General features: G+C 37.9%; 2 protein-coding genes across 3 annotated transcripts; one reads left to right on the top strand and one right to left on the bottom strand.

The window, feature by feature from the left end:
* Window positions 1–5,685: 5,685 nt before the first annotated feature.
* On the top strand, window positions 5,686–6,778 carry LOC110795831 (probable xyloglucan endotransglucosylase/hydrolase protein 23). Its single transcript, XM_022000858.2, has one exon. The coding sequence runs from the start codon at window positions 5,735–5,737 to the stop codon at window positions 6,596–6,598; it is 864 nt and encodes a 287-aa protein (XP_021856550.1). The 5' UTR covers window positions 5,686–5,734; the 3' UTR covers window positions 6,599–6,778.
* A 2,486-nt stretch (window positions 6,779–9,264) lies between these two features.
* Window positions 9,265–17,469, bottom strand: LOC110795833 (pleiotropic drug resistance protein 1). 2 transcript variants are annotated; one of them, XM_022000859.2, is made up of 22 exons: window positions 16,632–17,469; window positions 15,749–15,869; window positions 15,569–15,657; window positions 15,229–15,313; window positions 14,971–15,130; window positions 14,781–14,857; window positions 14,582–14,635; window positions 14,402–14,492; window positions 13,990–14,291; window positions 13,466–13,744; window positions 12,879–13,356; window positions 12,539–12,781; window positions 12,241–12,354; window positions 12,027–12,145; window positions 11,588–11,920; window positions 11,182–11,472; window positions 11,013–11,096; window positions 10,780–10,913; window positions 10,470–10,697; window positions 10,160–10,331; window positions 9,804–10,058; window positions 9,265–9,710 (listed from the first exon to the last, which is right to left on the bottom strand). In XM_022000859.2, the coding sequence occupies exons 1-22, from the start codon at window positions 16,967–16,969 to the stop codon at window positions 9,432–9,434; spliced, it is 4,326 nt and encodes a 1,441-aa protein (XP_021856551.1). In that variant the 5' UTR covers window positions 16,970–17,469; the 3' UTR covers window positions 9,265–9,431. The 2 variants fall into 2 exon arrangements, with proteins under 2 accessions (XP_021856551.1, XP_056691012.1); XM_056835034.1 differs by having other exon boundaries at window positions 12,289–12,354; window positions 16,632–17,438.
* Between the last annotated feature and the right edge of the window lie 402 nt (window positions 17,470–17,871).

Raw genomic sequence — 17,871 nt, 5'->3', positions numbered from 1 at the left:
GATCGCTCAACGTACACCCGCAGGGCAGAGATTGAGAGTTCGGGGGACTGTAACTACCGAGAGGAGTGCTCATCGATAATACTCCAGAGGCAGGTTATCCTTACTAGCTCAGCATAAATAATTGAAGGGACATGCGTTAACTATTAAACTATTCTGAATTGATTTTAGAAATATGCAACACATAATACTAAATCGATCGTGATTATCTTGTTTAGATTGATTTAAGGTACCTAGCATGATAGTTCAATTGTCCAAGGTATTATCTTTATTAGGCGTGATAGATCAATCAAATTAATAGTTTAACAATTTTATAAAAGGGTGATGAAAGCGATTAAATCATACGAAGGGACACATTACGACGCACCCTTGAGAGGTGCGTCACGGTTCTCAGAAAACTAACCACTTGGCTTTGCTATTTCTCCTTTTATTTAACGAATCTCGGGTTTCTGAGCAGTGTTCCAGTATTTAGGCTTAATTCATCAGCTACAAGGGACAGGATACGTTCTGTTCGACTTTTGGGTCGATTGCGACAGAACGCGGGATCAATTTCGCAGCGTGATGCTTAGGCTTAGGGTTGGAGTCAATACTCAGATTATGAATTGTGTGTGTGTTCACGTCGGCTTTAGGGGTCTATTTATAGGAAAAAGTGGCGTAGAAAGATAGATTTTGAGGAATATGAATACGAAACGGATTAGGAAAAGAATCCGTCCCTGGTATTTTCGGCGCCCAGCACTGGGCGTCGAAGATTTCGGCGCCCAGGGCTGGGTGTTGAAAATAGGATATGGGCAGAATTCTTTGTCAGATTGGACTCTAGAGTACGGAGTCCATTAAGAGACTTAATCCGAGTTATTTGGTGCGTATCAATTTACGACGGAATGCGTCTGGGCCCTTTACGAACTCTAGGTTCGTTATGAGTTTAATTAATACGTTAACTCTTTTATCGAATTGCGATAGGAATAGAATTCCTTTTACAATTTCTATCTCTTTTAGGATTTATGTTGGAGTGCAACACCTAATTCTGACAGGTTTCTATCTTTTTATTCTTACTACTTTTAGCAATTACCTTTTACAGCAGCTACTATTTTTAGCAGGTTTCTATAAATGGAATCTTTGGCTGAAATGAAAGGGTGATTTGAGATTCGTTATTTTATAGGAGATGCGTTGCCAAATGGAGATTTATGTTCTCATCATCGAACCTTCCCTTTCGGGAATGGGGACAAAAGTAGGTGTCTACAATGGGCAGTCGACGACGTTGAACTTAGTCATGATGTTGACACCTTCTGCGTATGTGGGCAATGATATCTCTCCGACTGTTCGCAGCGATTCTCCACTAAACCCTACTAAGATCGTTGATCTCCTGACGATGTTCTTCTCCTCGAGTCCCATTTCCTGTAGTGCCTCCAAGAATAATACATTTGCCGAGCTGCCGTTGTCGATCAGTATCCTTTTGATTAGGGCGTTGCCTATTGGGAGTGATATTACCAATCCGTCGTGGTGCTCTTGTTATGCGTCTACTGAATCTGAGTCGTTGAAGGTGATTGACATTGCTGCTAAGGATTTGTCGAGTGCGATTTCATCCTCGGTCTGCCCCTCTTTGAAGGCTCCAGATTCTCCCCTGTTAATATTTTTAGATGCAGAAGAGGTTAGTCCACAAATATTTGAACCACCAGAAATAACGTTTACCACTTTGTTAAAATTAGGCGGGGGCGGTCGTTCGTTGCTCGTTGCTGGGTCGGGCTGGGCGGTATTCTCTTTTTTGTATGTCTCCTTTCCCATGTCGCTCAGCAGCTCCTTCAGATGCCCCCGTTTGAGGAGATAAGCGACCTCCTTTTTAAGGGAGATGCACTCCTCGGTTTTGTGGCCGTTGTCGCGGTGGAAGTCGCACTACTTGCTCATGTCTTTCATGGAATCCAGTCTGTCGCTCTTCTTAGGCCATCTGACGTTTCCACCTAGATTTTGGAGGGCGTTCACGACGCCTCCGATGTCGACATTGAAGCCATATTCAGAGATGTCGGGGTGATCGGCCCATCCGTTCCCGTAAACATTGTTAGTATCATTATACTGTTTGACGTTTTGTACCTGGTTCTGGCGGTTGTATGGTTGATGTCGCCAGCTGTTGTTCCTCGGGGTGTACGACCGCCTGTCGCTGCTGCCCCCTGTCGACCGTGGTGCTGTGGACCGTATAACCTCGTCATCTTCGATCCGCATCTGGGCGGTGGCTCTCGATCTGACCTCCTCGAAGGTTGCGCAGGGATACTTAGTAATTTCCCGGTACAACTCCAAGTTGGGGATGAGACCTCTCTTGAATGCTTCGATGGCTGTCCTGACATAACAGTTTTTTATGCTAATTTTTTCACAGTTAAAACGGTTAAAATAATCGCGTACCGACTCGGTTGGTCCTTGGACCAGCCGATAGAGGTCACTCGTCTGCTTTTCCAACTGTTGACTGCTAGGGAACTGTTGTTAGAAGGCGTTGATGAGATCAGAGAGGCAGGAGATGGATCCGGGGGGGCGTTCATGAGCCATTCCAGAGCTGCTCCGTCGAGGGTGCCTCCGAATGATTTGCACATTACAGGTTCGACCAGGTCGTATGGGATTCCGGTTTTCCACATTTGCTGCTTGTAGAAGTTGACATGTCTGTAAGGGTCGGATGTTCCGTCGTACAGGGTGGTCCAAATGGGCAGCAGAAGCGTATGCGGGACTGTTACCCTGGAGATTGCCTCACAAAATGGTGATGTTGCGTACCCGTCGGTTGGTTCCGTCTCCACTGGTGTGGGTGCTCCTGGCAGCTTAGTCATCAGTTTCATCATCCGCGAGCATTGTCTCTTCATATACGCGTCCATCTTGTTCAGGCGTTGCATCACAGGATCAGGTGTCGTCCCATCTTCTTCTTCGTGGGGCTCCTCATCGTCGGTCAGGTCCTCGAAATCATCAGGCATTTCGAATGTCAGCTTCCTTGGCTTTCCACCGGGTCTGTAGCGCGACTGGTACTTGGTGCTTTTCACGGAATCTAGCTCTTTCTGAAGGTTCTCGACAGATGCTTTTTCCAGAGCCAGCTCCTCTTGGGCCTTGTCGTAGGCCGTATTCATCTCTGCGAGTGTCATATCTCAGGAGGCCATTGTGAGAGGTGTTTTGCGAGGGGATTTTTGTGTGAACCCTAGTTAATGTCCCCACAGACGGCATCAAACTGTTTATGCCAAATTTCGTCTAGGGGCGACACTTGGCTTGGGTCGACACTAACTAAGTAATGAATGCGAAAAAGCAAATAAAAGGAGAGACACGACACAGGGAGATGTTGACGCGGAAAACCCAGGGATAAGGTAAAAAACCGCGGATAGCTATGAGGCTTTAAATCCACTAAGTATCCTAAGTAATCTATATAATTGTTTCCGCTTCGTAAGAATAGAAGAACTAATACAATGATTGCTTTAGAGTATGAAAATATAACGATTGCTTGAATGCTTGAGAGCTTGAGTTAACTTGTGTCCTCTGATGTTGTTGCTATGTGCTTTTATACGCGAGGTCTAACGGCATTGTTGGTTGGAAGAATCCCCAGAAGATAGGGATCTTCTACTGGTCGTTGCTCCATGATCTTTTCCCAGTCTTCAACTGCCTCCGTGATCTTAGGCAATTATTTGGACCCGTTCTGCTTGTATGACGGCGCACCATGTCTTGGGCCTTGGGCTTGGATCTTGACCTATCTTTACTTATTCGCCTGTCTATCGTCGCTGGTCCTTTGCCGCCCATGCCTTGTCGCTAGTCTTTGGTCGCCTATGCCTTGTCTCCTGACCTACGCTCGACCTGTTCATTCGACACAAAGTCACCTGTGACACGACAGTACCTGGTCGACACGGCATGAACACACGTCAAGGCAGTTATGTCGTTAGTCCAAAAAGTGGGATAACAATGTACACCTAGTGTACAAGGTATTTTGTACACCATGTTTTACTATTGGTTGAAATGACATATTTATTTGTTTCCATTCTCATTTTTAGTGGGTTTGATGATGTGTCAACAAATTAATGGTGGTGTACAAGAGAATCTTGTACACTAGGTGTACATGTAGCATTTTCCTTTGCAAGCCGTTTATGGCTTTGTGCTCCAATAGTTGTATCTTAGTGCCCAAAATCCAGCTAGCAGTTTCTAGTACTTTACATAAAAAAGGGTTTGATAAGGAAATAAAATTAGATTAGTCCTTGATACGGGACCAAACGCAGGCTTCAGAACCCCCTATCACCTTATTACCAATCCGTGGACTATGGATCATGGTGCACAGAGAGCATGGTGCACCAAAAGAACATATGTGCATAAACAAACGAACATGACATTACAATAAAAGAACATGCGATATAATATTTCACTTTTTTTATTATAAAAATAATATATTATTTCAACATTTATTAAAAATATAAATAAAAAATGTATTCATGTTCTTTTCACGTAACCAAATATTCTTTTAATTATATATTAGTGTTCTTAAAGTACACCATGCTCATTGTGCATCAGGTCCACCTTCTAAATTGCGCCTTATTAACCCCGGGCCTTTTTTCACGCTAGTATGGACTATTATTGGATTATGTCTCTTAATGGCCAAAGGCGACTAGGTAGCTAATATTGAACAAGAATACTTTCATTATTCATATCCAATTTGAAATTCTCCTAAAGCAAGCACATATACTCATCTCAACACCAAATACTCATACACAAAGTCACAAAAAATGGAACTAAAACCACAGAAAAATAATTCTCATACACAAAGTCACAAACAACATAAATTCACATAAACTTCTCACATATGAAGCAATTAAAACCCTAACAGTTTAATTTTCTTTTTTTTTTAAAAGATTAAGTCGGATTACTCTTTTTTTTTTTTTTTTTGACAGGATTAAGCCAGATTACTCATTTGGGTGTTAACATAAGAATTCCCAAACAACCCAAAATAAGAAATTATACCATGGGGTGAAATTGAAGTGCATAACTCGATACCCATTTTATTCATAAACCACTATACATTTGTGCAGGCCTAAAAAATCTTCAAAATTAATTTAAATTTCTAAAATACAGAGAGTTGTAAAAGGATATGATGTACACTGACATAAGTACCCATTTGATGACACAATTCCTACAAACATTCGGCCTAAAATAATGCCCTTGCTCAACACCACCACTCATCGTCACTACCAGAATAATGACAACCACTCACCTTTCACTACCCCCACCACTACCAACAACATAACTCGTCAACAAAAATAACCACCGCCATTGCTAAGTGAATGATAAGGGTAAGATTGTACTTTCACAAAATTATTATGGATGTTTATTCTTTAAAATAATATTTAGCGCTACACTAAACAATCCCACATTCCCACCAAAAAAAGATAAACAAGAATGTAGTCCGTACCATAATAAAATAATTGGATGCAAAATCTTTGTTCATTTCTAGATCCGCGTCAGAATATTTTTAATTAAAAGCAAGATGCTATTTTACAAGTTGTTCGAAACCATGTACCAAAATCCAGCTTGCTATGCCAAATTGCCAATGCCATTACTATTCCCCACTCAGTTTTAATTCCCAGCTACCAAATTCTACAGCTCATTTTCCACTCACCCAACTTAAACACTTCCCTCGAACCTTCCATTTCTTCACTCCATCCCTCCTCCTATATAAACCCCTCTCCTCTACCATTATTTCATCATCTTCATTTCAAACATTAACTTCTTCATTGAGAAAAACATGGCAACTTCAAAGATAGTTTTCATTACCCTTTTCTTTAGCTTAGCTAGTATTATTGCCAATTCCAAAGCCAATTTCAATGATGAATTTACAATTACTTGGGGAGATGGTAGAGGTAAGGTCCTCAACTCTGGGGATGACCTCACCCTCTCCCTCGATAAAGCTTCCGGCTCCGGCTTCCAATCCAAAAACGAATACCTCTTTGGTAAGATTGATATGCAGTTAAAACTTGTCCCTGGTAATTCAGCTGGTACTGTCACTGCTTACTATCTCTCGTCTATGGGTAACACCCATGATGAGATTGATTTTGAGTTCTTAGGGAATGTTAGTGGACAACCTTACACACTCCACACTAATGTATTTGCTCAAGGCAAAGGTAACCGTGAAAAACAATTTCACTTGTGGTTCGACCCTACTAAAGATTTCCACACTTACTCAATCCTTTGGAATCCACAGAGAATTGTTTTCTCTGTTGATGGAATTCCAATCAGAGAACACAAGAACATGGAATCAAAGGGAATTCCATTCCCTAAGAATCAACCTATGAGGATATACTCTAGTTTGTGGAATGCTGATGATTGGGCTACCCAAGGAGGTCGGGTTAAGACCGATTGGGCTCAAGCTCCTTTCACTTCCTCATACAGGAACTTTAAAGCTGATGCTTGTATATGGACCTCTGGTTCATCTTCGTGTGGGTCGGGTTCTAAGCCCGCATCGGGCTCCAATTGGTTGACACAAGAGCTTGATTCCGCAAGTTTGGGAAGGATGAGATGGGCGGAAAAGAATTACATGGTTTACAATTATTGTGCTGATCTTCAAAGGTTCCCTCAAGGCCTTCCTACAGAATGCTCTGCTACGGATTGAATAACGCGTTAAACATTTTACTGATAAATTATTTTAGCCCATTCTTTTATTCTTTGAATCACTAATATAATAATATTGTACTGATTAGAATTATTAAATATGAAAATTCTTGGGAAATTGTGAAATTCTTCATTGGAAATGCAAAAAACAAAGAACACCCACTTGTTTGACGTGCATCAACATTATGTACCCGCTTGCTCCTTTTAAAATATGGTAGGGGTTGGCAACCCATTGAAAATAAATGCAGTAAGAAAAATTTACAAAGTAAAGGTACTACTCCATTATGTAAAATGGTCAATTTGATCCAATCATACTTCTACCGGCCCACAAACTACACAAATTACACAGACTTATTTGAGCCGAGCATAACAAATTAAGCTTGCGAAAACACGCTTAATTATGCCAAACGTAACATCGAAGTAATATAATACTCCCTCCCGTTTCTTAATATTCATTTTTGTTTGTTACGTACTCCCTCCGTTTCTTTTTGATCTTCCTGTTTGGAGTTTTGGGTAGAAATTAAGAAACTGAAATCTTTTAATGATTGAGTGTAAGCGTAATGATTGGGTGTAAGAGAAAATAATAAATAAATGAAGAAAGTAATAAAGAAATGAAGGAGAGAGAAGATATTTTTATGAAAGTAATAAAAAATCATAAAAGTGGGGTTGGGTGGAAGAATAGGGAAATGTGAATGAAACGGATTTTTCATGAAATGCCCCCGAGGTTTGCTTTAATGCACCAAATACCCCTAAACTTTTCAGAATGCACCAAATACCCCCGAGGTTTTAAAAAATAACACAAAATGCCCTTAATGAGCATTTTCCGTCCATTCCGTTAAGTATCCGTTAATATTTTTTATTTTTTTTGTTTTCCTTTTTTTTCTTTCTCTTTCCGTTTCTTTGTTCTGTCTCCTTCTTCTTCCTTCTTCCTTCTTCCCAGGGAGTCTGCAAACCAATCCTCCAAACTTCATCATCTCTGCTCCTTTCTCTCTCCCTCTGCTAGTCCTCCAAATCCATCATCTTTGCTCTTTTCTCTCTCCTCCTTCCAAATCTGTGAACTCCATCGCCACCCACAACCACCGAGGAACCCTTCATCTTTTCTTCTCCTTTTCTTTCTTAAATCCAGAAAATCAACCTTTACATCCCAGAAAAATCAGCAAAAAATCAACGATTATATCACCAAAAACATTCGCAACAAGATCTCAAAAAAAACCCTCTAATTCAAAGCTAAACCCCGAAAAAATCGTAGCAATCTCGTCCACGGATTCTAGGCGTTTGTGGTGGTTCTGGGAGCCATTTGGATCTCCTCGCCATAGTCTTTCTCTCTCTCCAAATTTGATTTATTTTGATGGTTTTGATGCTTTGTGATTTATCTGGATTTTCAATTTGTTTGCGGTTTGCAACAATTTAGATTTTCTTGCAATAATTTGGGTTTGAAATAATCTGGGTTTGCAATAGATTGTAGAGATGATGGTGGTGGTGGAAGAAGAAAAAGACTGATTTTGGTTGGTTTTAATGGTTGGGTTTTGTGATGATAATGATGGTGAAGAACATGAGAGAGAAATTGGGCGAGAATGAGAAGGAAAAAGGGCGGGGTAAAATGACGTGGTGAAGACGAATTTGCAGAACCAAGCACCACCATCAAAGCAATATCTGAATTTGCAGGAAGTTTTTTGGGAGATGATGGTGGCGTGGTGAAGACGAATGAAGAAGCAAGCAACTTCATATTTTTGGGTCAATTTGTTTTTGTTTTTTTTGTTTTTTTAATAGTTAATTAGATTTTTAGGGGCTTAATTTTTTTAGATAATAGTTACTTAATTTTTTAGGGGTTTAATTGATTTAATTAGGTGCTAATATTAGGATTAGTAGAGAAAATTGTTGAGGAAGGGTAAAAAAGTAAATTCACGCTAACGGAGACTTAACGGAATGGACGGAAAATGCTCATTAAGGGGATTTTGTGTTATTTTTTAAAACCTCGGATGTATTTTGTGCATTCTGGAAAGTTTAGGGGTATTTGGTGCATTAAAGCAAACCTCGGGGGTATTTCATGAAAAATCCGATTAAATAAGGGATGGTGGAGAAATTTATGGTAAAAAGGTCATGTCCCAAAATAGAAACAGGAAGATCAAATAGGAACGACATTTATAGAAACAGGAAGATCAAAAAGAAATGGAGGGAGTATTTCTTTTAGGGTGTTTCACAATGTTTGTTACGTGGGATAATTTTTCTTTTTATAAACTTATTATACTGTCATTTTTTGTGCCAACTTTTAATTTTAATTGGTCCAATTTTTTCAACTCATTAAATTTCTTTACAATTTCCCAAGTATGTTAAGTTAGCAATCTGTATGCTTTTCCATTATTAGTTCATTTTAATAAATAAAACAATCTTATTGGTTGTTATAATGATTAGTGGATTGAGGTTTTACTTGAGTTTATTTTTTAATAAAAAAGAAAAGAATCTTTATTAAACGTTAATAAACTTGCAAAAGTCCAAACGTAACAAACAAAAAGAAACGGAGGGAGTAGTTGACAGTGAGCATTGTTTTTAATATAGTTAGTGGAAAATATGTCAAATAAATGGGTGAAGATGGGATAAGGGGGGAGCGGCGCAGCAGGCTGTGATGTGTGAGCAAACAAATCACAGAGGAGCTCGTTGGAAATTGCATCAATAAGAAAAGTCAAATTGTACCAAGTAAAAAGAAAATAATGCAACAGCTATTGATCTTAAGACTTGCCTACATTAAATAGCAAACACATGAACATTTCTAGAAATAAAGAAAAAAATTGTACTAGTATGTATATGCATCCTCAAAATTACAATTTACAAGCCCACTATCTTCTCTGGAAGTTGAAGGCCTTGAGAGAATAGGCGTAAACCACAGCAAATAGAAGATTTATCCCTAGGATTACACCTGCAACAGCTCCCAAGAAGTCGTGTCTATAACCGAAATAGCTATTCAGAAACGCGGTCACAGTTGGCTCACCAGGAACGTCTCTGAGTATGTCTGTTTGTTGATCATTATAATCACCAAATTGTGAGGCTAGCAATCCATACAAGCTCCATGCTATGGGGCATCCCCAGTAGTACCATCTCCACCATACTGGTATTCTCTGTAACAAGGGAAAAGGGAAAGTTAAGCACTTGAGTTTCAGAATAATCGCTAACAAGACGACTATATATATTATATATGCAAGTGTACTTACAGGTCTTGGGATAAGGAATCCAGAGAAAAGATTCCATACTCCGTAGAAGGCAGAGGAAATGATGGCAGACACACTTGCATTCGGGGTTAGACCAACGCACATCATACCGTAGTATGTGAAGTAAAGCAAGGTGAAGTACATGAAGAAAATGTACCAAAAGAACTTGGCTAAAGTCCATTCAAATCCCATCATAGCATATACTATCACTCCATACAGGATTGTTTGGAAGAATGTGTAAGGAAGCTCAATCATAACCTGTATTGCCCAGTTATAATACATGATTATTATCATTAGCATATGTAGTCGCGTACTCACAGACCAAAATAACAACACAAGTTCAATATATCTAGGTGTACCTGTGCAAAGGCATAAGGCAAAGCAGAATACATTCCTGCTGCTCTTTCTCGGTAAAACACTGTCCTCTCAACAAACACAACTGGTTGAACTCCTGAGGAGTTCTGAATACCAAGAAAAAGTACGGCTGTGTACATAGAACCCATTGCATTGAAAAGACTTTGTTGGGTATTCCTGCAAAATTATCATTTAAAACCCAGTACTTGAGTACTATATACGAGCACAGATGTGGGAAAATGAAATACCAAATATTATCCTTCACTGTGTAAAAAGAAATAAATGCAGAAGCATGTTATTCATCAATATAAGTACCTTTCACTTCCGACCTTCCAAAAAATGGATCCAAACATGACACCAACAAATGATGCAAAAAGGAGCCTCATTGCAGTGTACATAGTGTTTCGCCAATATGAACAATGCAGTTTCCATAAACAAGCTGTAAATTGGGATATGGAAGACTGTGAATATTGAGTAGGGAAGTACAAGTCCTTTGATCCTGGAGCTGGTACACTAAGTTCTGTTATCAATGCTTTGCTTCTCCTGCAATATAAGTAAATCTTTTAAGCCCGTTGAAAATCAAAACTGTGCTATTCAGAGAATATGAGGTATATATATATGTTACCTGTAAATATCTGAATCCTTGTATATTTGAGCAAAATCAACACCAAGTGCCGTTTCTTGAGCAACTGATGTTACCTCCAACATCCAAGTTGCTGGATTATAACCCTCTTTGATCTTTTGAATGCCATTGATCGCCTTTATTCAAGTAAATATAACTCGTTTAATCAATTTCAGCTGAACAGAAACTTGGGCCATAGTAAATCACATTAAGCGACATGTCTTTAATTTCCTCACCTCAAAGTATTTGATAAGTTGGACACCATGACGGCCTATTTGACCAAAAAATATCTGCTGTCCACCTCGCTTGAGCAGTAGCAACTGCAAAAGTTCAATAGAAAATTTTGAATCTCATTGGTTCCATAAATTATAAGTGAGTTATATTTCGGTTCATTTAGGATCAAACCTCATCAAAAGCATCAAAAATGTCAATGCTAGGCTGATGGATTGTGCAAACCACTGTTCGTCCTGTATTAACTGTATTTCTGACGGTCCTCATTACAATGGCAGCAGCTCTAGCATCAAGCCCGGAGGTTGGCTCATCCATGAAGATTATAGATGGATTGGCAACAAGTTCAACTGCAATTGTTAGCCTCTTTCTCTGCTCAGTTGACAGACCATCAACTCCTGGAAGTCCTACAAGTGCATGCCTTAAAGTCTCCAGTTCTACAAGTTCCATGACCTCCTCTACAAACATCTGCAACTTATTTTCATCTTCAGACCATTTACATTTCACAACTATGAAATTAAGAATTCTATCCTTCCTTCATTTTCTCTAACCTAAAAGAGTATATCACAAATAAAAAGGTTACCTCTCTTTTTGATTCATCTACATCAGAGGGCAACCGAAGCCAGGCAGAAAATAACAAAGACTCGTGAAGAGTGAGATGAGGAGAGTGAATATCAGCCTGCTCACAGTATCCAGAAACTCTAGCAAAGGTTTCTTGGTTCTTTGTATACCCCGATATTCTAACATCTCCATCGATATATCCACCAGTTTTTCTCCCCGCTAGAACATCCATCAGAGTGGTCTTTCCAGCTCCACTGACACCCATAAGTGCTGTCAACACTCCGGGTCTAAAAGCACCACTCACACCCTTTAGAAGTTCTAGTCGGTCCTCAGTGACACCTTGTGCTTTCATTTCCTGATAATGATTAATCATGATACATATTAACAATTAGACTTGAAGATCAAAAACTATTTCAGAGAAGGAAACTTTCACATGATGTTATAAAAGACAGAAAGATTACAGGAGGCATGTCTACTGAGTATCTGATATCATCGAAGGTAACAGAAAGAGGTTCAAAAGGCAAAACCATCCCCCTTTTCGAGTTTTCATTAACTTGTTCTTGAATATCTACTCTCCTTTCTGAATAGTAGAAAGATATAAAGACAGAGTTATAGTCATGAAACCAGATACATAAAATAGAAGAGCTATAAATTCTTATAAGGTAATTGACTAACGAGAATGAGAGGATCTTCTTCTGCTGGATGACAACTCAATAGCTTTACCAGTTAAATTAGCTTGTTTTTCAATCAAATCCTCTTCAGATAACATAGCCTGAGGTTTCCCAAGAGCTGCAATTCAAGAATTCAAAATTTTCAGGAAAAAAAATCACAAACACATGCCTCTAGTGAAACTAGTGTTATTCTCTTCACTTTGAAAAAAAATTCCAGGAAAAGAGTTAGATAATATGTTCAGATACGGGGTTTCAAGTGAAAATATGAAGCCTAAGAGATTATAGAGACACAAGAAACTTACGATTTAGATATGTTAATGTAAATGTATAGAGCAGGTTCAACAGAAGAACGTATCCTACTAGTCCTCCAAGGCCAATCCAATACCAATACGCATGGGCAAATATCCCACGAGATTCCAAAACCTGTATCCCTAAAGATGAGTTGCTCCAACTATGGCCAAGGAATTCATTAACAGAAAGTGCATTCTGCCCGTACATCAATGGAGAGATCCAGTAGCCCCATATCCACCAGCTCTTTACGTCTCCTGAGATAAAAATACAGAATAATACATGTTCAGTTTACAGTCAAATGATATAATCTCATAATAAACCAAACTAAAATAAACCTTGAGAAAATCATACTTCGAGATATAATGAATCCACCCAACACAAGAAGTGTAACAAGAGCACCGGTGCCAAATGTATTAGCCAAAATCATGTTTCTTCCAACTCCAGCATTAAATCTAAACAAAGCTGAAGCCAACTGATGAACACCTAAGAGGATGAGATATTGTTTGAAACACCTTCCCACATTGGAGTCAAAGCCAATGACATAGTAAGTTATGATAACCCAGATGGCTGTTTCTATAATAGCTATTGGTATTTTGAGAATCCATGAAGGTAAGGCATATGCCCAAGCAGGATAGAATCGCAAGTCTCTCTGTTTATAGAAGACTGGGAGCTTCACGATTGCTAATGCCATCTCGGCAAACCCATTAAAAAGGATTTGAATTTGAGCAAAGAAGAGAGCACCCATATAAATCATCCCATCTTGTACATTTCTCTTATGCATATGAGACCTCAAAAACACTGTTGCAGTCACTAGTGCCGTCAGAATGAGCTGCAAAGACAAGCATCAGTTAATAAGCTAAGTTACCAAAACATGCAAATGAAACACTTTTGAAGCAAACTGAAATACAAGGGAAAGAAATATCCTTGTAGATACTTACTTGAAAAGCCTTAAACACGTAGATGAATTGGTTTCTCTTCATCAACAATGCTTCTCTAGACATGCATGCTTTAAGCAATTCTCTTTTACCAAGGCCAAAAGTCTCTGTTGTTAAGGCTGCAGGATGGCTTTTCGACTTGTCGAATGGAATGGAAAGCTCACTGGCAAGTTTCCTGCCAACATGGAATGATTGAAAAGCTTCTGCAAACTCCTTGACAGTCACAAAACCGTAAGGCTCTTCAAGGCACCAATATTGTTCTTGATCTTTTCTTGATGTCACCTGTTGAAAAAAATTAGATCCCAAAAACCAATTAAGGCCTTTCTTCTCAACTTTTAAACAAACTATATCAAGTAAACTTCAGTTTTAATACAGAAAACTTTAGTTGCATAGAAATAGTTTCATTTCAACAATAATCAGATGAACAAAACAGGACCTAAAAAGAAAGTCTCAAAATTATTCAAGAAGTTCCACACATAAGAAGTTATAAATCTAACATTTTAAAGTTATGTGGAAGGAAATATTACTTCTTGCAAAAAGTCAGCAACTCCTTTTCTCTGTGGACACTTGAAACCCATGTATTCAAAGAATTCAAGCACATATTCTCGAGGACCTTGATACACGGTTTGTCCATCAGCAACAAGTATTATATCATCAAACAGGTCATATGTCTCAGGAGCAGGCTGAAGGAGTGAAATTAGAGCAGTTCCTTTCAGAATATGGATGGATTGCCTGATTGAGTTGACAATCTGATATGTTGTAGAACTGTCTAAACCAGTCGATATTTCATCCATAAATAGTGCTTTTGCTGGCCCAACCAGCATTTCTCCTGTATTATTAATTTATGAATGTCAAATCAAGCAGCACAAGACCGAAAACATTGACAAAAGGATCATTTAGGTGACAGTCAAATGTTCACTGAACACGATTTTCTCATACCAGTTGTAAGCCGTTTTCTTTGTCCTCCTGAAATACCCCTTATCATTTCATTCCCCACCATTGTATCCGCACAAATATCAAGGCCCAAAATCTGTATATTTAAGAAACAATAACCCAATTGCTTAGATTTTGATGCTCATGACTCTCAAAGAAAATTAACTGATGATTCCGAGCTAATACCTTGAGAATGTATTCAGTAACTACACTTGCCTCCTGCCCCTCAATTGCTGCTGCCTAGTAATCAAAACAAAGAAGCTTAATTAAGAAAATCAGATTCTAAGAACTGTTTGTTCTGCTTTTAGAGAAAAACTTTTCGATATGGTTTTAGAGACCTATGATGTCCACTGTAAGGAGGCCCGATCCATGTTAAACTTCTTACCTTCATGTAGACATCAATATCAGCATCAGGCTTAATATTGGCTTTCTTTTCTCTTCTTGACAATTCCACCAGCATATCTGGATATAAATAACCCATTAGATCAACTTGCATTACATTCTAATATTACTAATCACTTCGGCTGCTGTCAAGTTATCATAAAAAATGACCAATGCTAATGTCATAAACTAACCATAATTTGTTCCAACCCCTTGAACTCTTGCTGAAAAAGCTAAGGTTTCTCTGACTGTCATCTCTCCAATATGAAGATCATGTTGACTGGTATATGCTGAGCTCCTTTGTGGAACAAACTCGTTCATTGTGTGTCCGTTATAGGTGATATTTCCCGAAGACTACATTTCCAGGCAGCAAACATTACTAAATTTTAGTTTTTCAGAGAAAAAAAAGTTTGAACTAAAACGAACTCCGATGCATGACACCAAAGTCTAACCTTAAGATCTTTGGCAAGTTTACCAGCCAATGCAAGCAGCAAGGTAGTCTTTCCAGAGCCAGGAGGGCCTAGAAGTAATGTCAACCTGCAAAGAACTTCGATATGAGATCATCATGGAAATTTTGTCGGTTAAAAGTTAAAACTCTCTCCATCAGATTCTAAGTTAAGTTAGACCTTTGAACTCTCCCATATTACCCTTAATGATACCTTTAGGTCATAATTCCAAACAAAAAATAAGTACATTGCCTTGGATCAAACTTGGCCTATTATCTAGGGACAGCGAACTAAATTGATTTCAAACAGTTGATAATTGTCTTCTTTGTAGTACAAATGATCTTACCTTCCAGGCTTAATATGTCCACTAATATCATTAAGAATTGTGAATGGTTTTCTCCTATTTGGAAGAATGTGGAGAAAATTCAACACAACCTGGAAAAATGACACGAAAAACAAGGTATTAACAACAACAAAAAGAGAAAATAAGGAACCTCAGAAGAGTAAGTAAGACACATTTAGTTACCTCTACTGCATTGGAGAAGAAGTTCAATACAGAAGGCAAACCTCTGCTTCCAACTAAAACTTGTGCCTCAACATTCAAATGCTCATATCTTACTTCAATTGTTGGGATATCAATTCCAACTCTGATTACACCAAATTTTAATTTCAGTTTAGCATGAATTCTATAAACATGTCAGCTTAAACATGAATTTAAAAGTATTAATACTTATACTATTACATGGACCAGAATAACAAGTCAGCTTTATTATATTCCTGTTGTCATAACTTGATCAATACCTCTAAAATTTGCAAAACTATAAAGTTCAAAAGCTGAGAGTTGCTAGTCCATGCATTAGATCATATCAGGCCTAAGTGCGATGTCTATGGTCCAACCGCCCTAAGGCCATCCTCTACCATGGCTTATGACAACTCCAAATAGTATGGCAAACTAAGGTCCTTAATTCATGATTAACGCAAGGACAAACAAGATCAAACTTGAATATTGTGAAGTCAACTTCACATCACATCTCATTTTGTCATCTAAATTAAAATTAACTCATTTCTGAATTGACCCAACAGATTTCTGTGTAATAAATATGCAATTTTGTCACATTTTATTGTATAATCTTACAAACAAGTGATCATTAAGACGTTATTGTTAAATCAATAAATAATTTGTACACAATATTTTCTGATTGGCACAAAGATCACATAACTCAACGTCATTCAATTGTTGCTTAGAAAAACAAAATTCAACTTTATAGCTAAACTCATTTTTATTCTATTTTGGAAAATAATCACCACAAAACGGAAACTGAATGATATTTTCACTAAGCAAAAAGGTATCCTAAACAATAAGTAAACATGGAAATTAGGAAAAAAAAAAACAGAGCAATTGAAAGTACCTATCAATACGTTGTCTGAGCCTAAGCAAGAAATTCTCATTATCTTCCTCAGCAGTCTTAACAAGCCTCTCTAAAAGGTCTTTCTTTTCATCAAAGCCAAGCCTATCAACATCAATTTCTCTAGGAGGACCCGAAACATCAGTCAAAATACCTTTCCTAACACGATTATAAGTTGGTAATTTCTCAAGTGCAGCCCATTTTAATGCTTCTTCATCATCTTCATCTCGAGTCGACGTCGAAAATACTTCCCTTCCACTATTTCTCCAAACTACTGAGGAACTTCCTCCTAAACGAGCACTTGCTACTCTGTATAACTCTGCTGCACTATTTACCTCCATTTTTTTATTAAAAAAAAAAGGAGGGAAAAAAACTACTTTTTGTACTTTATTTTGCAATTTGAACAAAACCCAGGAAAAACTTATGATTTTTTGGAAATCTGAACACTGCCGAGAAAAAATTAGGACAATCCCATAAAAAAAGTTGGAAATTTGAGCAATACCCAGAAAATAATGGGAAAAACCCGGAAAATGTGGGGTTGATTTATTGCAAAAAAGGTCTGAATTTTAGGTTTTGAGCTAAAATTTTGTGTACTTTCTTGGAAATAGTGGCTTTTATACCAAAATGTTGTGGGTTGAGGAAATAAGGAGAGTTTATTTTTCAGTGACAAAGGTAAAAGGTTTGGATTTTATTTTAAAAGGAAGGGGATATATAATAAAGTTGCCATTTTTGACAAATTGACTTTTTGACAATTTCTAAATTGCTGAGATTAATCAACTGTGGAAGATGATGATGATTTCAGGCCACAACTGAATAAAACTGAGGTAATAAAGAGTATTTTTGAATAAAAGACCGTGGAAATTCCCAATTGTTTGACATTTGAAAGGGAAAAGTATTTTTGAAAGGGAAATGCCAAAAAGAAAAAAGAAAAAAGAAATAAAAACTAACTTGCTGGAACTCTGGAAGGCCTGGAACTTGACCCAATGACCGCCGTTTACTAATTTTAAATTGGCCCGTGATTTTTCTACTACTACAAAATGTTGAATTTTGCTAGATTTTGTTTCTTATCTTGTACTCCTCTAAACTTTTTGGTCGATAATTAATTAGTTCATCCCTTATTTTTTAGATGATACTTAAACAAAAATATAATATTCATGTGGGATATTGCTATAATTTTTTTATTGTATAAATTTATAATATCAATTTTTTATAATTTGTATTCGTTAATAGTTAGAGATATTAG

Source organism: Spinacia oleracea, chromosome 1, assembly GCF_020520425.1.
Source record: "Spinacia oleracea cultivar Varoflay chromosome 1, BTI_SOV_V1, whole genome shotgun sequence".
NCBI classification, from domain to species: Eukaryota; Viridiplantae; Streptophyta; class Magnoliopsida; order Caryophyllales; family Amaranthaceae; genus Spinacia; species Spinacia oleracea.
Note: the sequence above shows the minus strand (reverse complement) of the source record. Positions and strands in the feature narration are given on the sequence as shown.

What these genes read in the sequence shown, in the direction of transcription:
- LOC110795831 (XM_022000858.2), top strand. Translation starts at nt 5,735, where the DNA reads ATGGCAACTTCAAAGATAGTTTTCATTACCCTTTTCTTTAGCTTAGCT.
- LOC110795833 (XM_022000859.2), bottom strand. Translation starts at nt 16,969, where the DNA reads ATGGAGGTAAATAGTGCAGCAGAGTTATACAGAGTAGCAAGTGCTCGT. An exon ending in GGACATATTAAGCCTGGAAG is followed by an intron (nt 15,314 to 15,568) that starts GTAAGATCATTT and finishes AGTTCTTTGCAG; the next exon opens with GTTGACATTACTTCTAGGCC. An exon ending in GATTCCTTATCCCAAGACCT is followed by an intron (nt 9,711 to 9,803) that starts GTAAGTACACTT and finishes CCCTTGTTACAG; the next exon opens with AGAATACCAGTATGGTGGAG.